Source organism: Centrocercus urophasianus, unplaced genomic scaffold, assembly GCF_019232065.1.
Source record: "Centrocercus urophasianus isolate 14NV4802_14NV808 unplaced genomic scaffold, USGS_Curo_1.0 seq_15, whole genome shotgun sequence".
Taxonomy (NCBI): domain Eukaryota; kingdom Metazoa; phylum Chordata; class Aves; order Galliformes; family Phasianidae; genus Centrocercus; species Centrocercus urophasianus.
This window is the reverse complement of record NW_024884697.1, coordinates 34,898,369-34,923,531: the sequence shown is the minus strand read 5'-3', so window position 1 is coordinate 34,923,531 and position 25,163 is coordinate 34,898,369. Positions and strand designations below refer to the sequence as shown.

The 25,163-nt window shown below is 37.1% G+C and overlaps 1 protein-coding gene across 1 annotated transcript in view; it reads right to left on the bottom strand.

The window, feature by feature from the left end:
- Positions 1-25,163, bottom strand: part of TRHDE (thyrotropin releasing hormone degrading enzyme) — a 207,337-nt gene that overhangs the window by 80,974 nt on the left and 101,200 nt on the right. The window contains exon 7 of the mRNA XM_042815914.1: positions 9,946-10,011. Coding sequence (XP_042671848.1) covers positions 9,946-10,011 — 66 coding nt within the window. The remainder of the gene's footprint in view (positions 1-9,945; positions 10,012-25,163) is intronic.

Here is a 25,163-nt window from a genome sequence, read left to right as displayed (position 1 = left end):
CAACATAAGAGAAGAATCAAGTCTCTAAATACTTTCAAGGCACACGGTTTTATAATTAATAAATCTCCTGCCTTACAACTCAGTGAATTCAATGTGAATGGGGCATCTAAATAAAAGATTCAAAATTTGTATTCAGGCAATTTTTCAGAGTCAAAATTTATCCTGCCTTGCTTGGGATCCATATTGAAAGATCAAGAATTATTATACTGAGAGCTTCATTTGCCTTTCTGAATTCAGCCTCACCTATTAGCTATTAACACGAAGAAGGAGGTTCTATTTTGAAATATGACAATAGCAATCACAGGTTGGTGGCAGAACAATTTGCATTAGAAGTCCAAAGGGAACTGCTGGAAGGATTGCAGAGTTATTTGCCAAGCAGACTCTGATGGTGTCTGCTATGCAGTGAGACACTTGCTAGTATATTAAGCTTGGCTTTAAAGGGAAATGTATTTGATGTATTATTTGGTAGTGGCACTAAACTACTGAACTAAGAAAAAACCTTACAGGAATAAAGTACTCTTTGAAATTGAACTGCATATATTTGACTGAAATTGTTCATTCATTTTAGTTCTGCCTTGTTTGGTTGCACAATGTATTTGAGCCTAAAGCCAGATATTGCTCAATAAATATATTTGCAACAAAAACAAAAAGTGATGGGACTTTTTCCAGAGATATTTGGACAGCACCTGCTAATTGCGACAAGTTGGCTGCTCATTTCTCTGCATTAACTTGAAATATGCCCAGAGATTGCTAACAATGCAAAACGTCTGTGCTTTTTATTCCACAATACTCTTTTCTGTAGAAACCGCAAAATCAGAAAGAAATCACTACTACTTACTGTGAAGAGGTCACATTAAATCTCTTAAGAAAACATATATAAACATGATTTGCATGTCACTGTGTCTAGATCACAAGAGCCTGCAACATTTTTACATTAACAGTGAGTAACAGATGGAAAAGCAGTAACAGCAGAGCTTCAACTTTGCTATGTTTTATGTTGGTTATGTTGATCTAACAAACACGGTGCAAAAGACTATCCTGCAGTACAGTGACTAAAGCTGCATTTAATTTTGCAAAATGTAGAACCCTTTAAAAATCATTCTCATTTACATACGTCTACAAGCTACTATGTCTACCTAATTCTATTTGCTTCTTTAACAATCCACTTGGTAATCCTCATTGCTTAAGTAGATTGCACTATAACAAGTAGTAAAATCTTGTAAAAACTGATACATTATATTGTCGTATTTTAAGTCTGTGGCCTCATTATTTCAATTTACCTCAACAAATTTCGTCCTCAAAATATAGTCAAAGCACACCTATAAATGAAACTCTTTTCCAGCTCAAGCCTGTGGGGGTCCTCAGCTAGACAGATAGACAACACAAGTACACTGAACTGAAGCCTTCTTTTTGGGACACTGCTGAGGACAACCTGCTTAAGATGCTAAGGAAAACAGCAAGATCCTGACAGGAAGACTGCCTTTGCTTTTTCTCAAAAGTGATCAAATCAAAATTCAAAAAATGACAATGAGGGTGGAACATGAGTATGGAGCAACACAGGAACTCATAGGAAGGCACTGAGGGTACTTTCTGGTATGCTTTGGAGCTATGTCCTTCCCATAGTGCTTACACTGGCTGGACTACAGAAATTCCACCTAAGACTCATCTCTACATTTCTCCTGCTGTGGATATATTACTGGGCTGCTACAGTAACTTAACTTTGAGTGTAGAGAAAGAGATTTCCAATTACAGCCTCTTTTCTCCAGTAGGGGTTCAGCTTTATTTTGTACATCCTCCATCAGGTTAAACAGAAGTAGACTTATTTCTTTTCTTATGTGTACTAAATATTAACTTGGAGTTCAATCCTGCAATCTTTGTGCTGGAAATATTCCCACTGACTTCTGAAGAGCTAATGGAAATTTTGATTGCACAAGGATGGCAGAATCACAGTAAAACACGTACTTCCAGCACTGTGTAAATTCCATTGTGCTGCTTCATAGCAACAGAGAAGAAGTTGCTAGTAAGCTTGTACTGGGAAAACAGTATAATTTTATTCCAAAAGAAAGCATTTTCTTAAATAGCCACTCAGCCTGCTGATGTTATCTGAGAATTCATACCTGCAATTCCTTCTCTTAATAATTCCTATAATAAAAATGGAGAAAATAGCCATAATTGAATTCTCCATGCAGCAAAATAAGGAAATAAAGCTTATTGAAAGCATACCGAATGGATACGTATACATTATATGTAATATGGTTGATTGTAATGTTGTAAAAGGTGATCACGTTCTGAAGAAACACATTTAACAACTTAAGCTGTGTTTATAATAATTGTCTTACTTTTTGGAAGAAGTTCTAACAATGGAGAAATAAACCAACATTTTATGGTAGCTGAGTAACAGCATGAACATGACACTGACTGTAAACTTTGCTCTGACATTTGGCACTGGGAACTTCATCTGCTTCTGAGGTTTAGCAGCATTTGCCATTACAACTCCTTACATATAGCACACCCTGTTGTGACTTCCAATTTGGCCAGAATCACAGAATCATAGAACTGTAGGGGTTGGAAGGGACCTCTAGAGATCATCGAGTCCAACCCCCCTGCCAAAGCAGGTTCCCAAGGTCACACATATAGGCGTCCAGGCGAGACTTGAATATCTCCAGAGAAGGAGACTCCACCACCTCCCTGGGCAGCCTGTTCCAGTGCTCCGTCACCCTCACCGTAAAGAAGTTCTTGTGCACATTCATGCGGAACTTCCTATGCTGCAGCTTATGTCCGTTTCCCCTTGTCCTGTCTCCACACACTGCTGAAAACATTCTGGCCTTGTCACTCCGCCCCCCACACCTTAGATACTTATAGACCAGGATCAGGTCTCCTCTCAGTCTTCTTTTCTCAAGGCTGAACAGACCCAGTTCACTCAGCCTTTCTTCATAGGAGAGATGCTCCAGGCCCTTCACCATCTCTGTGGCCCTCCCCTGGACTCTTTCCAAGAGATCTCTGTCTTTTTTGTAGTGGGGAGCCCAGAACTGGACGCAGTGTTCCAGATGAGGCCTCACCAGGGCAGAGTAGAGGGGGAGGATCACCTCCCTCGACCTGCTGGCCACGCTCTTTTTAATGCACCCCAGGATGCCATTGGCCTTTTTGGCCACAAGGGCACACTGCTGGCTCATGGCCAACCTGTCATCCACCCAGGACGCCCAGGTCCCTCTCTGCAGAGCTCCTCTCCAGCAGCTCATCCCCCAACCTGTACCAGTGCATGCATCCCCAGATGCAAGACTCTACACTTGCTTTTGTTAAACCTCATCTGGTTTCTTTCTGCCCAGCTCTCCAGCCTGTCCAGGTCTTGCTGAATGGCAGCACGGCCTTCAGGCGTGTCAGCCAATCCTCCCAACTTCGTATCATCAGCAAACTTGCTGAGGGTGGCCACTATCCCCTCATCAAGGTCATTGATGAAGATGTTGAACAAGACCGGACCCAGCATAGACCCCTGGGGGACACCACTGGTTACTGGTCTCCAACCAGACTCTGCATCACCTCTGCACTCTGCCAGTCTGCCAGTTCTCAACCCACCTCACTGAGATGAAATCCTATCTTCAAAATGTTTGTCCCAGACTGAATATTCACAATTTTATTCAACAGAATAAAAGCATGGAGAAATAATAAGTTTTGCCTTTTCTTGGCACTCTTTTCTTTGAAAAGTTCTACCATCTTCATGCACTGCAATGGAGATCTAAAGGCAAGAAGGAAAGTGATCTTACTTTACAGATGTGATTTTTCTTAACACGATCAACTTTAGATGGTCTAGTTCACAGTTCTTTCAGCTTAGGATGAGATTAGAGCCTTTAAACAGAAATCAAAGAGCCCAACTCCCCCATCTTTCATCTATTCTATGGACCGAAGGCACTCTGATAGCCTGGGAAGAAAAACACATGACTCAAATATACGGGAAACAAAAAGATCAGAAAGTGGGGAAATAAGTTAATACAATCAAATGGGAATATTTCTATAATGCAGCAATTTAGGAAGAATTTTTCTCTGCACTGCTTCTATACAATACCTCTACAGGCTGAGCTGCAACCATGTTGAGTCCCAGCAACTGAAGATGACACCAGTGAAAGAAGCACTTCTGAACACATAAACTGCTCTGATCTGTAAGTGATGAGAAACATGACAGAAAAAATGCTGTACTGGTTATCTCTTATTGTATATTCCACAGATATGTACCTTTTAACTTCCATATCTGTGGACCTAGATCTCCTTTATAAATAGGTGCCTAGCATCACTGCTACCCTTCGTAGGAGGCTGATGTCTTCTATCCACTGAATTTAGTAATATGTTCTGAAACCATGCTGGTTGGCAACTAAGAAAATCATATGCAGTAGTTACAAACAGGGACTACAAAATGAGTGAAAATTATTATGGTTTAGTGCTTGTGGTGGCAATGGTGATGAGGAGACTAGATGATCTTATAGATCGTTTCCAACCTTGTGATTCTATGACTCTATGAATCTATTAGAGGAAAAAAAGGCACAGTACAATTAAGTTAGCATGGTCCACTTTGTGAGTTGTATCAGACATTGCCATGTGTAGAAAATACTTGGGCAATTGCGTAAACAGAAGACTAGGCTAAGATGTATGAAAAAGAGGAAGCGATTAACTTTAAATTACCTTCAGCATTTCTCAATAACTCTACATGTAATTATGCATCCTCAACCATAATTTTTCTTTAAACAGAAGTATTTTGCTATGTATGTGGAATACTCCAAATCCACGTGAGGAAGAACAATTTTCTACAGAGATACTGGCCTGGCCCTTACTCTGTTGCACATCTTAACACTTTCAATGGAAAAAAAAAAACAACATGGAGACCTGCAACATACAAAAGATTCATTAGGTAAACTTTTACTGAGCTATTTAACTCGTGGTGCAAAAAGCTACAGGAAAACTTCATAGCACTGAATTCATTTAAAAATGTAAACCTAAAATCCAGAATGATGTAAAAAGGAAGAACAATAAATGCTGAGGGGCCAGAAAGGACAAAAGATGTTGTCAGTCTCGTATGACATGCAGTGCAGAAAACAGTGATGTCAGCTCCTGTGAGACTTCCTATGAATTCCTACGTCCTGCTTTTAACAAACTCAAGCTGTTCTGCTGACAACTGTCAGTAAAAGTGGAAGAGTTTAAAAAATAAAGGGATCAGTAGCTCTAAAGTACAGGTCACAGCCAGTATCACCCATGATGTTTGTCGAAGTCATATACTCTGCACTCTTCTAAACCCAAGCAAACGGATGCTGAATTAGCAGAAAAGCACTTCACTCAGAATATACTAAATGCACAAGACAGCAGAACTGCAACATCAGAACATTGCCATCTGTGAAGGTGCTACTGCCTGCTAGCAAAAGTTTGTGTCTTCTCACTGAGCTGAGGAAGACCCAAGAGAGTTCCACGTTCACTGTTATTCTAGGGAGAGCATCACAGAAGACTACTTCATTAAGCCTAATCCTAAGGCTTAATGAAGTAAGCCTTTCGTTTTTACAGAAAACTCCATTGACAAGTCTTTAATGATGTTCAATTTTTAACAGTATACACCTGAATTGGGAATAAAGATATAATAAATAGGTAAGATAAAATGGGTATATTTAAGTCTGTTTAATAAAATGTATAAAAGTAGTAGGCTTTTGGATAGAAGCAGTGAACAATAGAGAAGATAGCACATTAGAGCTCTATTTTAAATCTAGAAAGTTTTAGATAGAGCTCCACATTAAGTGTTGCAACAATTCAAAGAGTATAGGTATGCACAGAGATGTCTAAAAAGTTGGAAATACTAAGCAGTGTAAATGAAAGAAGCTCAGTCTAACTAGCCAGCTTTATGAGAGTAAGAAGTGTCTGAAATTTGAACCTTGCTCTATTTAACTGCTTGCATTCCAGATTTCCCCAGTCAGATCTTCTGAAAGGTTGACCAATTTGTTTCAATATGGTGACCACAGCACCAAAAAAAGACAACGTCTATCCAAAGAACTGTATGGAAATTTTTCTTCACAATGTGAAGCCTAAAGTACAAAAGCAGTTAATTTATCACACGGAAGCAGGGATTCCTTTGGTAACTAATTCAAACTGCTGATGATGCACTAAATCAGAGTGAGTGATGAACACATACATAGCAGCAAGTGAAGTTCAAAAGGATACAGATCTGTGTGATCAATGAGCTGCCACGTGGCAAATGAAATGCAGTGTTGACAGATACAGAGTAATAGAGATGAATCTCCAAAATAATCAACCTAATATAAGAAAAATGTAAATTAACCACTGCAGAATGGTCTCTTTACAGAGTTGAAGGTGTTTCTTTACACACATCTAAGTACCAGACCTTCAAATCTCTAGGCTTTTTTCTCTGATATGAGAAAAAAATAAAAACACTGATAACTTTAAGAGATGTCTTGTAGTAAACCTATAAAACTTTCCTAGAAAAGTAATACAGTAACAGAAGTTAAGTAGCAATAATTCATTCCAAGCACACAGATTAAGAACAACAACCTACAGGTGAAAATCTCATACAAATCTAAAATTATATTGCATGTTACTGAATGATAAGGCCAATTTTGGTGCCTTCTGCTGACCAAGCCTCTCCATACTCCCAACTGATGCTCTACCAGATTAATGGCATTTTGACTGAAAAGCAACACTTTGTAATTAGAGTACTGGTATTTAGTGACGTTCACCCTTTCAGCTTTCCTGGAGCAAATTAAATTTGGCACATCAAGAAAGAAGTCAGGACTATTAACAAGAAACGTATCATCCAGTATGAGAAGGAAGGTGTCACTAGACTTTTTTCTACAGGAAGGATAGCTGTGACTTTTTTGTATCCAACAGTTATCAGCTGTGGTAACAGTTACTGTTGTTATTCAGTCATTAAACGTAAGTGGATTCCCCCTTGGATTTGTCTGTGACATGCCATCTGAAAACAGTGAAAAAAGATCTGTCTTTGTAACTAAATCTTGTGCTTGATACTGTCACATGATTCGAGACATCTTTTCTTCAGGGCTTCCAGAAAATCGTATCTTCATTAGGAATTCTCTTGGCTGCACTTTTACAATGGAAGTTCTACACTATATATCCACCTTATATTTACTGTGATAGAAATGGGCCAGTTACCCTCAGTAGATATGAATCTGTCCAAACCACGTATTCTATAAAACTGCCATGGTTCATATTTTATATCTTCACAGACTCATCAATAAAATGGTTTGCTGAATTCTGGGCATCATGGGCACCTTTGTACACATTCTTCAGTTCACATTAATTATCAAATAGTATCCAGCATTGAGCCATGTTTCCCTTCATCAACTTTTTAGTTTCATTTTTAACACAACTGATTGTTTTCTTTGACAGGCTATCTTGACTTCTTCATAATATCCACCTGCCAGGTGATAGCATGTAATTAGATTCAGAAAATGTAAGTGGCAAGAGACAAAAAAGGTAGACATGCCACTAGCTTCTTGCTTTAAACTTTATCCTTTCCTCTCTTTAAGCCAAAGGCTTGTTAGCATTGTATAAAAGCTCTAATTTTGCAACTCTTACTAAGATGATGAATCATACCTTGACTTCAGTGTAATCACAAGCATTCCATGCAAATGCATATAAAAGGTTACTCATTTTGATCTATGGTGGTGCAATAAAACTACACAAATATTCTTTTTTGTCATCTGTGAAACACTAAGGACATAACTCATAAAAAGAACTGAAATAATGATCATATTAACACTGATGCGTTTTACATACTGGAGGCTAATAACAAATAAGGTCAGTAAGATAAAGCAAAGGTCTTTCAGAACTCAGTTTCTCAGAAAGCCATTAGAATGAGCAGGAATGAACCACCAAGTACACTTTTGTACTTTTGTATTTGTTACTTGAAGAGATTTCTAAATAATAGTAATGATGCTTTACTTTTGCAGCAATATGTGAAAAAAGCCACTTAGCTACTAACACTGGAATTCTGTAATAAAACTGGATGCAAGGGAACTTCATGCTAAATCCCAAGTAACACTACTGGGGCTAAAGAGCTAAAATGATAGAAAGGGTGAATCAGTTATACCATTTCCCACATCATTAGCAAAGCTAGCATCCCAGCTCTACAGAACATAGTCAATGTTATTTTGTTACATTCACAAAGAATCAAAAGAATTAAATGAATGACAGCCACTTCCAATTACATAACTTGTAGCTTATGAACAAGCTCATGAACACCGTGCTTTATTTTGTTCAACCTGGAGTCAGACATACAGAAAATCTCCATCTGGATTTCAAATAGTTTTTTATAAGCAGAAGCAGAATATCATCCTACTGAACTGATGCTAAGACTTCCACAAGTTAGATTTTCACAGATTTTTCACCGGCTTTGATAAAGGAAGAGTTTCTATTAGAGCAGAAACAGTGAAAAGGAAAAATAAAAGGAAAGTATTAGGAACACCAACTTTACTGCAACTTTGATTTTTTAGATTATAATTATTTTGTTTGATTTAAAGTATTTTTCTTTAACTTATTCCACGACAACTTTAACTCTGTTCAAGGCAAACAGAAAAAGGAGGTTTGATATATATGTATAAAAATGCTCCCTTTCTCCAATTCTCAGTGAAATGCACTTTTAGCAAAACTGAATTTCCTTATGAAATGTAGTTGAAATATAGACTGCTGGACTAATGACAGAAATCTTCTTGGCTTAAATGAGATGAGGATTTCAATATCTACATATACAAGATCTTAGGAAAAAGAAATCAGATAAAATTAACTAAGTGATCAGACCAAATGTTATAGCTAAGGAAAAGATTTAAATGGGTCCCACGCAAAACACAAATGTCCTATAAACCCTCCAAAAAAGTCATATTTTCCTCTTTCCTTACATTGCCTACTGCATGGAATACACTTCTCTGCAATATAACTAAAGCATTTATGGAACTTTGTTTTATATTTTTGTCTTTCAATTCATTGTGGTTAGAAGTAGAATTATTGTGTTAAAAAATGACCTGATCCCAGACATAGTTTATTTAAATTTCAAAATGAAAAGCTTACTAAGAACAGATAAGATTGATTGCTCTTTCCATCTTAGCATAATTGTATTTCAGGTGAACATCAATTTACTTTAAAGGACACTTCTAAGTAGCAAGCTGCATCATACATAATTCATCAATCACAGCTGCCTGTAACATGATTTACTCAAGCAGAATTCCATGGAATAGAGGGAGTTGCATTGTTTTTTATGCTTTGGCCTGTTTGTTTTTAAATAGTTTATGAAACAGTCATTTGCACTGAATTATTGCTGAAAAGAGTTCGTCCTTAATAATCAGCATGTTGAATTTCTTCATACAGAATTGTTACCTCCTCAGATTTCTTTTAAAAGGTAAAGTGAGTTTTGAAGACATTGTTAAGGGTAGAGAGCTCTCCATGTTTATCAAAGGCAAAAATAAAGCTTGAGGAATTTTATGTGGAGGGCAGGGAAAGGCAAAAGTATTTATCTGAAAAGCACTTACTAGTTTCTAGGGCTATGTATTTTCTAGCTGCCTTGACTTTCATATCAGCATGCAAATGTAATTGAACAGAAGCAGCTCCTTCCTCAGCTAGCCCTGCACACAGCTGTCATATGGCTAAACAGCCACTACCTGGCAATGTGCACAAACCAGACACAAAACAGTGTGTCAGCTAAAGCCCAATATCTACGTACACCAAGAGATAGAGGTGAAGCTTTCATTTACAGGGGCAGCACCCTGTGTGCTACACTGCCCAGTGTTTTCTATCAAAGTCAGCTTCAAGGATATGTTGGTGCCTCTGACAGTCCTGAATTAAAGAAACATTTTCACAAATATATGATAGTTTAAAAAGAAAAAACGTACAAGTGAGACAAGCTCCTAGAAATACGCACTTGGACAAAGACAGAAATATCTTACTTACTTGCAAGCCCATTTGAAACACAGAGTGACCCATAAAATTAGCCAGCATTCGAATTAAAGCTGCACCCTGCGGGAAATAATTCAGAAAAGTAAGTTGTTATTGTTAAATATTGATGTGCAAAACTAATAACAATTTGAAGTATGCAGTTGTATCCAACAATACAATCTTGGAAAATTGTTTGAGATTATTAAATAATTTTTAATTGCACTGAAACTAAAAAACGAGATAAAAGATAAGACAAAGATTTACCAGGAAAAATGATCAAGTTGTTACCAGCCTCATGTGCACTCAGCACTATTGTGCAATTTTCAATGAGGCAAAATATGATGTCCATGACAAAATATACAGCAATAATTATTCATAATATTCTTCTATTAATTACATTATTGTAAATCAGGGTTTAGTGATAACATTTTCCTTCAAAAAAGCCTTCAAGATGTGGTGATCTAGAAGTGGATCATTTCATTTTCATTTTTAAGATGTTGATATCCATACTTGACTTCATTAACAGTCAGTTTAACTCTCACAGTCTTCCAAAGATCTAAGTATTTGTATAATATACTTACTGTACATACATCAGTTCTATCCTCTTGTCCCTTCAGGCAAAGGATTGAGATCTAAAAAATTGCTTTTGTTTTACAAATGATTCCAATTGTCAGTACTTACATCAAGAACCACAGACACACTAGCTTTCTTTAAGGCACCCCATGGGCTTTCTTACTTCCTCTCAGTATGACCATAACTTCTGTATATTTTCCACTTGTACAAGTGCTCTATTTCAAGCAAAAATACATTTGCAGAACAGATTATCTAGTCATAATGTCTTACTCTACAGTCAAATCAGGAAAATCAGCCTCCCAGTCCCATTGATCAAATGTTACACTTAGTAATGATCTCTGTATGAGAGGGAGGACATTTCTGATTTAAAAACAGTGAATCAAAGGCTGCAAGAAAACAAGACGTTGGAATTCAACAACCTCTGCTACAGATGTAGGTTCAGGAATTAGACTGATGCTAATTAGGGGAGAAAAAAAAGTTACATTACACAGATTCAAAAATTATCAGGTACTAAAGCCAAAAGGACATAAATAGCAAAAAATAATATATAGTTCATAAAGTAAATGAAGAGAAAAAAAAAAAAAAAGAATGAATTCAGGAGATGCTTGTAATTGCTTACAAGAAATGAACACTGCATAAAGCAAAAAAGAAAAAAAGAAAAAAGATGCTTGCATTATTAACACTGTGCTGTGTTTTTATGGTAGTACCTTATCTTACTGAGAGCCCAATCATATCAGGAACACACAGCAGTATGGAATATTCTTCCTGTCCACACAGAATATTACCTGAGCAGTCAAGACTATAGGTCAGGAAGTGTTATTACCCTCATTTTACCAGAGGAACTGAGTGAATAAAGTTCTCTGAGATGCTTAAGCAGATAAATTGCAGATAAATCTATGTAAGCAGATAAACAGCAGACAGAAAAGAATCTAATAAGCAGATAAATCCAATTTATTTGGTAAGTAACTTAGGCAGTGCAACCAAAAATATTTGAAGCAGAACCAAAAAAAAGCCATACATAAAATGTATCTGTCCAAACCCCTGACAACAAACATATTTTTTTTGCCACTCATTTGTCAGTATTCCCTCTGTTCATTAATCAGTATCTAAATTTCAAATATTAATAATGGATGCATATTCATATAGGTACCTTAGCTCTACCAATTTCTGTGAGAAGTAAGCAAACAAATACCTATGATCTTTCCCATACAGTCTTTTCTATCCAGGGACCAAGAACCATCAGAAAGACATGAAATAAATATAAAATTGCTCTCATAGCTCTCATTTAGTCACATAGTGGATGGAACTTTGGCCTTTACACAGCAGATAAAATAAAAAAAGCAAATAAAGATTGAATAGGAGCTCTAAGATACAAAGGCAGGAATACTCTCTCCAGATCTATTCATTTTCACAGATACTTTAGAATTTCTTTCTAATTACCTTCAGGAAACCCAGAAGTCCATTTATAACATCCAGAACAACAATGTGTTTGTCCCAGTTCTGCTATCTTCCCCACACAGCTTGCCTATCTGGATGACTTATTTGCTGAAAAAATAGTATAGGAAACAAGAGAGAGAGAAAGGAAAGGGATTCTAAAGAAAAGAAGAAAAAGAGAAAACCAGACAACCAGAGAAAGAGCAAGAAACAGAAGAGCAAATGCAGTCCCTTGGTGTGAAGTGAAAAGAGATGGGGGAAGGAATGGAAGAAAACCACGTATTTCACTACTTTATTATTTTTTTTACCTTGAAAGGAGGCAGAAGAGAGAATAGAAATACATTCCAAAGAAGATGCAATTGATACATCCCCAGCTCTGAGAGGGAAAGGAAAAGACAAGAAACACTGATAATGACTGGATACAAAGAGAAATAAATTTACAGAGAGAAGGATTGAAAGATCAGAGTAAGTGAAATAAAGAAGGAGGACTTCCTAAAAGCTAGGCATGGAGGATGACCCTAATGATTCTAAGGAGGGAAAGAAGGTATGTACAGTATCTTCAGTTACAGGAGCAATTGAATACATATCTTTTGGATTATCTGAATGGCCCAAATGCTGGTATTTTCACTGTATATTCACCTACCAAGCAGTCAACTATACGGAATCCAGAGAACTTCTGCTTTCATACTTCTGAAAGCTTCTCTGATGTAGACCTAAACCTACATATGTATAAATCCTAAATCACAACAAACCTGCCCTACTGCAGAGGATGATCTTTGGAACCTGTCAACATTATTCCCTGAATGCCCTGACACGCAACTGATCTGCTTCCCACTTCACTCTCAGGGCTACTTCTGCTCTGCCAGCACTCGTCCAACTGAGGAATGATGTATGGAGTCTTGAGAAGTGAATCTGGCTCCCTCACAGGGCACCACGACCACTTACAGATGATTTAAGTGCTTTCCTCAAGGCAGTAGATGACTCAGTACTCTGTCAAGAGGTAAAGTGCATTGGTTTTAACAGGTCTAGTGGAAAGTAATTATTTCCTATTCACTCAATGTATCTATGTTCCTGACAATACAAAAGCTTACTCAAGCTAGGGAAAAGCTATGTACTGTGCTTTAATAATAGTTCACTCAGTGCCAATGAGTAATGGCACTACCTGGTTCTGGTGAAATACCTACCCTTCATTAGCAGATTTCAAAGTGCTTCGTGAGACACTGATATCAATATCCTTGCTATTACATAAATGGAAACTGAGCAACACGACAGTGAAGTCATACAGTGAGGATCACCTAGCATGTTCATCCTACAGACTGTGAACAGCTGGAGCTTCCTCAGCTTCAGCAGTGAGACAGATGCTATAGGGAAGGAAGGCAGAAAATCAGCTGTCCCATGGAAATTAACTGCATGTGCACTCCTTCCCTCTGCAAAGCACTCCTGGGAAATTAGCCGGACAATTAGCCAACAGTGGCTAACCTGCTGTACATTTATGGAGTGAACGTTACATAGATTTCTTTCTCTGAACAAACTCACACCTACACTACAGTAAAGATCATCCATTATTAAAATGAGGATCAACGTTCCTTTATATGTGAGCTGAATTTGTCTTTGATATCCAGAAAAAGCAGAGGCATTTTAAGTTAAGGCATTCAGTCTAATTCCCACGCATAAAAAATAATAATGAGATTGTAACTTTGATCTCAGATTAAATGAATTTAATTTTTAAAGACTCACTCCTACATTTTGTGATTCTGTGACATCACTACAGGTTCACAAATACTGTAAGTTAATTCAATTCTCTAATTAGTTGATCTGATTTTACAATATCTGAATTCTTAAACTAATTATTTCACTTGCAATTTACATCTTGTAATCACTTCTTATACAAAAGAAAATACTAAATGGAATTTTCATCAGTGGGAAAAAACAAAACAAAACAAAACAAAACAAAACAACAACCATGTTTTAAGTTTGAAACCACGAAAATATCACAACTGCTTACTACAAAGTATTGTTACACAGCCACACAGCATGGGATACCAAATACAGGTATCTGTGGCATCTCTGTCTACAGGTAGTTTAGTTGTTTAGACTTCTAGATGCTGTCAATGGACAGAATCAGTCAATCCTGCGTGCACTTTATCTCAAAACAGATGAGTTGTACCCTAAATGCACCTATCACTTACATTTGACTCCAAAATGACCCTTGGATGACTAGCTTATATGCACCAATCTGCACTGCAGTCATCTAAAGTTAGGTGAGATTAATTCAACTGCACTGCTCAAAAAGGCCATATGCCGATTGATTCCCCACTGTTACAGGAGTTCTATACTAGTAGGTAGTTCCCAAGAATTTCTGAAGAATTAAGACACAAAACTGGTGGGATACCATCTTCTCATATACAGAGAGGCAAATAACAAATCATACCTCAGTTTATTATATTTTCTCATGAAAAAACCACAGCCAGGTACTCAAGACAGTGTCCTGAAGATATGGCAGTGTGCTTTGTAGATGGAGGCAGATGTTCTGTACCAAACAGGCAGTAAATAAAAATACTAAAAATAACGAATGAAGTCATTTTGGAGAAGCAGATACTGTGACAATCAGCAAATCAGTACACAGAACTACGCAGAAGCTAGGCAAGGACAAGGGGCCACACGTGAAGAGATACAGTTGACTTGTAAAGACATCCAGCCTTATTATTTTAAAGATCAAAAATTATGTCAGTACTCCAAAAAGTGCTCACGAGAGAAAAATGTCACCAACACAGAAAAGAAGCTGTGAACTACAGTTGACACTCAGAAGAGTAAAATAATCTATCATTTTGTAAATGAGCTGGAGTAGGGAAAGACAGAGAGCGTAAAAGGCTAACTAGCATAGTTTTTCCATCCTCATTCCCATCAAATTTTGTCATTCTTTTCTCTAGAATATCATCTCTTTTTTCTTCTTTCTCCTTCTGCTTTTGTGAGTTTTGCTGTTTCTTTTAACTGTAGGATGGAGGTTCATGTGACTGAATGCAGATGCCTACACTGTAACTACCCTCATGCTTACTCAGTTTTACACAGCTGAGCCAGCTGCACAGATTCCTTTTAAAGGCAATTGAAAGAGAAGCAAGCACTTCAGCTAGTCTTGATTCATCTCATCTGAAGAAATATATCTGAAATAGCACAGATAAAGTGTAAACAGTGCAAAAACACCTCCCTGAGTTCATAAAGTCTGAGAAAATATCTTGCAGTCTCACTTACAAATTTATTTCAAGTAACAACAAATATCAGGAATAACAGTGATGCAGATCTCAGAATAAGTTTTTCTCACAAATGTTCACCTTGCTGCACTTGTTTAGGGATAAAAGCCGACTGCTTTGACATAAAAACTAAAATCGGGAAGTATCTTGTTGTGGAAACCACCACCATGGTACCCAAGGTAAAAGAGCAGAGTGAAATACTGAGGAGAGGATTGCCAACAAAAATTACGTAACTGTATTTCAAAGAAAAAATCGAATACCTCAATTTTCTACAAGACCTCCAATGACCCACTTTGCTTTTGCTTCTCATTAAAAAAAAAAAAAAAAAAAAAAAAAATCACATTATTGTTAGAGCTTTTATTACCAAAAATAATTTCTTTTACTCACCTTTATCTGAAGTGATAATAACAAAGCTCAGATCACATATAAGCACTAACGAATGCTCCATTTTTTCCTAAAGCTATTGATTTAAGATTAGAATCAATACACAGTTTGATTGCTACTAACCTATACCTAGTATATGCCAGTACTTTTTTTACATCAATCAGTTATGTTAAACATACATGAACATTTCCCTCCTTAAACTATTCTGTGCCATGCTACAACTGAATATAACTTAAAAATTTTTTAGAAGAAAGATTTGAAGGAATCGCATGGAAAGGCCCATCACATTTTGGAGAAAATATTCCATGGGCAAGTAGAGACAGGTGGGAGACAAGGCCACAAACTTTATTTGTTCCAGATCATTTGCTCATTTCATTTCCAGTCTGTAAAAGGACCTTCCTCTAGTCTGAGCAACACTAGATGCTTTACACCTCCATGCATGAGAGTCAAAAGCCTGTGGCATGGTGACCTGCCAAAGGATTTCTGAAAAGCCAGTGTCACCTAACTACTTATAAAGACCAGAGCTGGACAGGGAGACAAAATCTCCTTTTGCAGAAGTTAACATTAAAGCAACTTAGTTATACATGTACTGAATTATTTATCCTTCACACACTTTATAGACTGCACCTTGCTGAAGTGAGAAGCTGAACTCATCAGACTATAGAGAATGGGCTCTAGGAGAAATTCTAGGAACTAAACTGCCCCCAGCAACTCTCTGACAGAGCCTGTTTGCAAGCACAATCTACACCCCATTTCCAGAAGCTCTGCACTCCATACTTGGGTACTTCCAGAACATGCAGATGGATGCAGCTCCGATGCAGCTTCACACCTCCTAACAACTGAGTTATTTTGATTAGTATTTCCCATACATCTACCACAAATTGATAGTTCCTGCAACCTGTTCCCTCACCATAGGAATCAAGCAAGTCTAATACAACCAATTCATCTTAAAATTCTGAGTTCCCCTTCTCACACATTGGCCATCAAGTGGCCCCTCACCCAGTAACCCCAAGGTATGATTCCTGTCTGCATTCAAGGCATGAACAACCTCAACAAAATCAATGAAGATCACACACTGAAGAGGACACTTCCAAATTCTGACTAAAATGTTCTGAATACTGACTGAAATGCATCTCTTTTTCATTAAACATGCTGAAGAAAGAGACTTTTTTAGAACTCCAAATGTAATAAAAGCAGTATTTCTTTTTCTTAAGAATGTTGAACATATTTTTACGCTGTTCTGTCAAGTGGAAGCCTAAGGATATCCACAATGAAATAGGTTTTTAAGAAAATGAGTATAATTTCATTTCACCTCAAAGTTCCTGAATTCATACACTATTCTGTATATTTTAAAATATAGGATAGATAATTCCATGATTCAAGGTTCATTCAAAATATTAAAAGAGCATGTTACAAAGCACTCATACAAAGAAAGTACATTTGCACATTATTTTTGCAATCTGAACGTTAGCCAACATGTAGTATCCAAGCCACGTTTTTTAAAACAATCATTCTTTGTTGGTACTAAGCGACCACAGCTGGATGCTCTATGAAATTTAGCTTATTGGGAAAAACACAGCATGAATTAAACTGGAAGAACAATGTACATCAGACATGTAACAAGAATGTGACATTTAAAAAAGAACCTTTACATAAAATTAGGAACCAAAATGAAGTCTGTCAAATCTTGCAGAAAATCTGACACAAAAAATATGTTTTGACTAAGTCACATCTGCAGAATTTATTCCTCTGCAGATAGAGAACAGTGCGTATTCGTGTAAACAACTTCTTAAAAACTTGTTTGACTGAATCATTGTGTTACACCACAAGTTCTGCACTGAATTAACTTGACTACCACTAACAGCATTTTAAAGAAGAGGACTGAGAGATGTGAGTAACTTGGTGCAATGTCTGTTGAGCAACTGGTGTGACCTTAAATAAATCAACTGACATCTCTTCAGTTCCCCTTTGAGAGCAACTAACAGTTAGGCCATCAAATCCAGGTTGTTGAATTTAAATTTTGCTTTCTAAAGCAAACATGTTCACTTCTTTTTCCATAAAAGAAGTCCAGTCATTCCTCATCTCCCCCCCCAGAAGATCAAGCTGAAATGAGCTCTGCCTTCCTATTTTTCTAATTTGTACCAATTTTCTTGGTTGACAGCCTCACTGATAGTCTTGGAACAAGTGCCCTGTTCACACTTGCCATTCCAGTATGGTACTATGGGCAGCAACAGACACATCTGTTGAAACTCCTCCATGGAGCAGAGATCACTGCAAAGCCTTCTCTGGAGTTCTTGAAGTGTTTTTGTACCTTATCTCTGAAAACTTCAGAAGTACTCACAGATAAATTCTTTTCAGGGAATGAATTAGACCACAACATAAGGCACCAGCACCAACTCTTTCATTTTCAGAAACTGATCACCACAGTACACCAGTGTGACTAATTTTTTGTATTCTCCAACAGTACATCAAAATACTACAAGAAAAATGAAGCTTAATGCAAAAGAATTTCATGAACGTGAATGTTTCCTTATTAGATAACAATAACATAATGTTATCCTAATATATATAACATGGCAAAAACATAACATGTTTGAATGAATTCCTAGAGGCTTTCACTTTGGAAAATCCACATAAAAGCCTTGAAAAAACTGAGGAAGACCGGTGTATGCAGACTATGCATACAAGTACAAGATGTGACACCATGAGCCCAGTACTTAAATTCTTAGTCCAGGCCATCATTTAGTGACACAATGAATCACCTTAAAAACACAAGTAATTTAACTTAAATTCCACAGCATACACACATAGAATTAAACAAGTAACGACACAATCAGCTGAATTTGAGTCTGACTGATTTCCATGATTTCAATAATGAATTATTAAAAAGTGGCTACCCACACTAAAAGGAGTTAAAAAACTACCTTTTTATTTTTTATTATACAGATAGAGGGGAAAAAAAAAAAAAACAGAAATTTTTGTCTTCTTTACTTTATAAAATACAATTTCCAATTGATACTTGCTTATCAAGCTATGCATACCCACAAGTTAACATGTTGCTGATATTCGGCAATAAAACCAGGATAAATTTTAATAAACAAATTAATCTTACTTTGTTCTTAAAACTTTCCTTGCAGTCTAGTTGAATCAATATTTTTAAAACCAGCAAGTATACCTATAAACCTGTAATTTACTGTGCTAAATCATCTAAGATGCATAACAGCATCTTATGTTGTTTTTATAGACTGTAAGGCCATTTACCCAACACCAAAACATCACTGAAAAAGCATCATTATATTCAAGGAGAGCTTTTCACAGAGAAATCATAATCATCTTCTATTCTGACAAACACAGCTGTTCTAGGCTTGGATAATATCAGAATGGTCAGATGGCAAGATGAGCTTTGGTGAAATGTTTGTCTTAGACAAAAATGCTCTTGTAAATTTTAGGAACATGACACAATGAACAAAATTCAGGAGTAAAAGACCATCATGTTCTTCAGGTGTTCTCATACTGCTTTCTTTGAATAATGAAATGCTTCAGTCGCCTAGACTGAGAGTTTGCACTGAGACAACTGCACTTCTATTTAGCCTGGCCACCAAAATCTGTTATATGTGCTGACACCACCACCAAGGAAAAAGCACTTTATACTTCTTCATTATGAATGAGAAAAGCCTCAAGAAATTATAAGCAAAAAAGGTTGATGACATTATTTACACAGATGGGCCATCACCGTAATGCAAGTAAGCAGTGAATAAACCAGTGTGTCTTAAAATCCACTGTCTTAAGGATCCCCTCTAATGATAAAACTAGCCCCACAATTCCACGTCTTCCATTAGAAGTAATAGATGAAGATTTTCCCTTTTATGATGGAACATTTACTAAAGTGTTTCCATGATCACTGTTGCTTTACTTTAAAGAAGAAACATATCACCATTTTGTCAACCAACTCCACTGGGAACCTAAAAGCAAATTAAGTAAAGTAAAACTAAAAATTTGTGATGATTCTCCAACAGTTACTACTGTGAAGATCGGTATTATGAGATAGCTATCTATTAATCCAGTCAGTGTGTTCTGTAGTGTTACCATGTAGCACTATTTTTCTAATAGAATATTTTGCCATAATAGAACAAAATTTAGAAGTCTATGTTTCTACACAATTTCTCTTTACCAACCACACAATCTCATCAAAGACTGAAATCAGATCTGTTTGACCACATTCATTTTTATGAAGCATGAAGAATAACATTCCTTCATATTTTTAGTTAAATAAACACCACCACCATCTCAAACCATTTGTCTAGAACTTATTTATTTGCAACTAACTATAATTAGGCATGCCATTCTACTTCTTCTCTTTCAATACATCTTTTAGGCTTCAGAATTCAAATATTCCTTTAAAATAACAAGAATGAAAGAGCATTGCTAAGATTTCTCCGGACAGCTACATCCTGAATGGGGGTCCTTTAGGCCTGCAAAATCTACGAGTAGTCTGTTATACATAGGCTGCTCCAATAGTAATTTCTTCCCATGGAAATTACAACAGATACAAAGAGCATAATAACGCTATTTGATAGAGCAAATTCTCAGCTACAAATCACTGTTTCTCAATACAGACACCACCATTAGGTATGCATTCTTGCCAGCAATGAATGACCACCCACATGCTGCACCTGTAGAGGTCTGCATGGTGCTCAGAACGTGACTTGTCTTTCACGTCACTGTCATCACTGCTGAGACACACACCCACTACCTCACTGTGCTCACATCCTCTATTGGGTCTCCACAGATGTTCAGCAAGCATCAATGCATGTCAGTAGGTGCCATTTTTCTGCATGGAGGAACTCAATGACACACAATTTCTTCACACACACTTCCATGTTAGACACCATTCTGTCAGACTGCCCCACTGCTGCCATCTGTCGCATGGCAACAAAATCTAATAGGATTCCGATGGGAAGGTTCAACCTCTACTTTCACACCACTAACATCTGCTTCTGATGCTGTGAGACAACATAATAACATAACATAATATTTTCAGACAGCCCTCATATTTTTGGTTGAGTTTTTTTTCTTTTGCTCTATGTAAGTTACCTACAATTTATTTTCTATTTCCAATTCTTATAATTTGTACACAATTACTTCAACATTTGTAATTGTTGCCCTTCTTTAATCAATGTGAACTTGGGTATCTGCAAAAGTTATCCCTCATCTTCGCTATGGAATCGTTGTTTTTTTTCTTTTTTGTCACTGTCAGGGAAAAACAGAAACTACCCTTGAAGGTTTAAGAAGGTACCACACTAAGCTTTCTGTTTTGTCCTTTGCTAAAAATTACCATTACAAAGTAGAATTGGGGAGACAGAAAATGTAAGTACACTTCAGGAACTCCAGTGCATAGGTATGTACATGGAGCTAGCCCACCTTCATCAACACTTATGCCACGAAAACATCTGAGCCACAGCCAAACAATTCTGCTTCTTAACTCTCCATTGGGGACAGAAGCATAACAAAGGATGGCAGCACTCATCTTGAGGCACTGATGCAATTTTTTGCTTTGATCACCTGCTCTAAGCCTAGAGAGCTGTCATTTGCCATTGCCTTTGAGAAGGAACAAGCAGAAGATAATCACAGCTGGCTCTTCCTGATTGTTCTGCCTTGCATTGGCCTGACCGAGCATTCTAGTCTAATGCACTCCTCTTTAAAACAGTGTTTTGATTAACATTTGTTTTCCATTGTTATTACTTTTTTCTATGCATAATTTTCTCCAGCACGGGAAAACTAGTACTCCCAAATCATTCTAGGCGTGCAGCTGTTTATACATCTCACAGAGATGTTTCTATGATTCCTCTTCAGAAAACGCTACACAACTATACGTTTAGCAGTGCAGTATGTTACTGACTGTTTTGAGTCAGGAAGGTGATCAGATGTACCTGCTTGGCTTTATACACTAGCACCCCATGGGCTGGAGCAGGATTTCCTGCATTCTTGAAGTCAGGAACGCTTGGGACTGCTCTGAACCTAAAAATTTCACCAACTTCACGTTCCAATGGCTTTCATACCGGAAGCTGTGAAGATCTAAAACATTCTTATCTGAACAGGAATTGTTTTCATTATAAGATACATCCTCTGATAAAATGCATTACTCTCAAATGGATCTTGAAAGCACCTTCTACAATCTGAGCACTGACCTTCCGTGTTATCAAGTCAAAGAACAGACACCACTATCAGATGCACTCAGATAGCTTCATGACATTCACGGGTGACATCACAGCTAAATTAGACAGGAAGAACAAACCTTTACACTGTAGAGAGGGAATGGGTTGCAGTGACCTGAAATGTATTGTAAGAATTTTAACTAGCTAGCCTGATGTCATCTCAACGTTCCTGACTTAGTTAAGTGATTAATTAAAAATATAATCAGCTTTACTTTATTTTATTAGTTGTTAGTGTTTCTCTAGTATTTCTTACAGTGTTCACTCATGAGCTGCTCTCACTTTCAAGTGGTCACTGCACACAACCATTTTGTTAGGAAAAGATTGTCACAATATCTTTACACTTATGAAATTGCGTGGATTTCATACTAATACTAATATTGGTTTCACTGGTCAAAATAGATGTTTTGGTTTTTGTTTATTTCAGCATTAGGATCCGGCCAGTGTTCTGACAAAAAGAAGTAAAAAGAATGAAGATTTTAGAGAGCATTTGCACTGACTGTTCTTGCAGAACATGATGCACTGTGAATTTTCAGAGAGAACTATAGAGAGAGCAAGTCACTACATCCAGTGTCTTAAATCCTCTTTTGCCAGAACTGTTTCTTGTGACAAACGGGAAACTGATCATTTTTCTTTGTGTGTATTTTTAGTTGTATAGTCCTTCTAACATTGGCCTTGGGGGGTTTGCCTCCCCCTTCCTTTATAACTATGAGAAATACATCCTCCTTCCATCAGACTGTTGCAGAAAGCAGGAAAAAGCTTTTTTAAAGAAGCGGCACAGAGTTACAATGAAAAACAAATTATGCAGACAAATGTTTAGAAAATAATTACTTGGGTTGCAAAGTCTGGGCCAGTATCACTACAGAAACTCGTTTTGCTTACAGGAAGGAAAAACTGAATATTCTCCTCTATTCCAGCCACACCCTTCCTTGCTTTGATTGTACTTGTGCTTGCCGAGACATATTCTGCTGGTCGTACGCTTTGATAGCTACACTCCAGCCTACTGAACTTGCCTGCTCTGATTGCTACCAGGATCTGCAACCAGCACACTTTAAAGCATTCAGAAGCATGATGGAAACAACTTCAGATATTATCTAACTCTCTATACTGTATTTGGTGCCCTTTCACATCTTCTGTTATCTGGCTGTGACTGCTCATGTACAGTATGACTTCTTTACTTCTATCTGGGATATCTCTCTAACACTGTTCTGGGTCTGGTTGCTCCCTCTGTGATGCAGCCGTCTTGTTTCTCTGTTTCATTACAGCTGGTTCTTCCTTGCTGATTGTTGCTCCTCATGTTATCCTTGCTGCACTCTCTCCTCTGTTGATGCAGCTTTCCAGGGCTGATTCCCGCTGTCAGTTATTTCTGGTGTGGAAAGGCTGTCACGCTTTTTGCCTTGATTTAATAATTCTCAGATCCACTTGTGTGTTCAACAGCGTATATTTCCCACTGCACTTGGGATACAACCACTTTTCCTGTCATTGTGGGAGGACACTCACTCACTTCCAGCTGCACTAGGAAAATATATCCACACTCTGATGTGAACTGAGAGCCTTGAATCATCTACCACTATTGTTTGCTTATTAATGTGCTATCATGGCTTCTTGTTTATTTCTACACATTTGTGGCCTTAGTGGAAGATGACATGACATGCTTTTACGTGAAGGACTGCTATGATAGTGTTTGGCTTTCGAAAGAGGCAAGCACCACTGTCAACAGCATAAGTAGAAATACTGTGTGCTGCAGTGCCTGTTTCTCTCTGCTAATGGGATTACCTGAATACCATATTTCGGGAGTTTAGTCATGAACCTTTTAACACATGCAACCACTGGGGACAAGAAAGTGGAAATGAAAAGTATATTCAGCTCCAAGGCATTTAAATATCACAGTCTCAATGGTTACTTCTGAAATGTATAGGAAGAGTAATGACAGCTGAATGTCTAGCAGACACAGGCATTTTAATGGTTTCTAATTAATTTATGCCATATTGATGACAGTAAAGATAATGAAATGACAATGACAATCTATGACTGTCATTTCACTGCAGAAAAATGAGATGGGAGAAAGTTTCACAATTTCAATTTCAGGTAGAAGATACAGAGAGAAAAGAGATCACATGACAACCTAAGGTCCCAGGGAATATCAGGTGGATATTTTGAATAAAAATTAAAAGAGAATGAAAAAAAAAAAAAAAAAAAAGGTTGAGAAAAGATACTGCATGTAGTCCTAGACTGCTAAAAAAATTAACATTTTAATAAAGACAGCAGAAAAGACCTCACTAATGGTCCTGACCAAAAGTTTACTAGAGTCAAAAGCAAGAAATTCTCAAGAACTTGGTATTCTTCAGTAATTTAAAAAATAAGTCAGCAATCAACTAAAAAGCCATCCATGAAATACCAGCAATAAAATCCCTCGCTCAGGGCTCACAGTGTAAGGAGGGCTTTGAGGCACTGGAAAATATTTGAACAAACACCCGACAAGGTACATTTCAGATTTTATTAACATACTATTCGTCACAGTATTGATATTGGCAGAGATTAGAGAGCTAGAAGGATAGGCAAAAGTTCTAGCTATCTCATAAAAGAGTTCATTTCATCAACAAGCGAATTGATTTTAAGTGCAAATTGTGCATGCTTGCATACAAGATTACACAGAAATGAAACAAGAATGCAAGATCTACAAAACGTTAAGTTTGTTCTAACTTATTCTCAAAAGGAAACAGAAGCTTAGAGGAAAGTACAGAAACAGGGAAAAAAGCAGCTATGAAGTCACTGGTAAAGTTTCTTCTGATGAAAGACTGTATTCAAAACAAAAGGATAAATGGCTTGACAGAAAGGCAGATAACTTATTAGACAGCAAAAAAAGAATTTATGGTTGAAAGTGTTTTAGTCTCCCCCCCTTAGAAAGCGCAAAAGTAAATTCTTTCATTGCTATTTCTCAGGTTGGATTGCTAGATCAGATAAACGAGTTAAAATTTACAGGTACAGGCCCTGATATGAACTCACTCAACATCACTCAGGGCTCTGGGAGAGCCAACCATCAGAGAAGCTGACTGGAAATGCTGACTTCATCCACTGAGCATGGCCACTGTTACAGTAAAAATGAACCCTTAAATAAACAGACAGATACAATGCGCAGATTGTACTCTAATTCACAGGCAAAACACAGTGATGCTATTGGCATGTATAAAATAGCTAACAGTATACAGATGTGTCTTAGAATCCTATTTATCATCTCAATGTAAATAAAAAATTCTTTGTGTTTGTAAAACGTTCATATGATGAAAAGATTAGTGCTAAGTATTACCGAGTACTGTGTGATATTACTATTATCGTATTAATTAGAAAAAATCATTAGCTTGAGATATTAAGATACTATGTG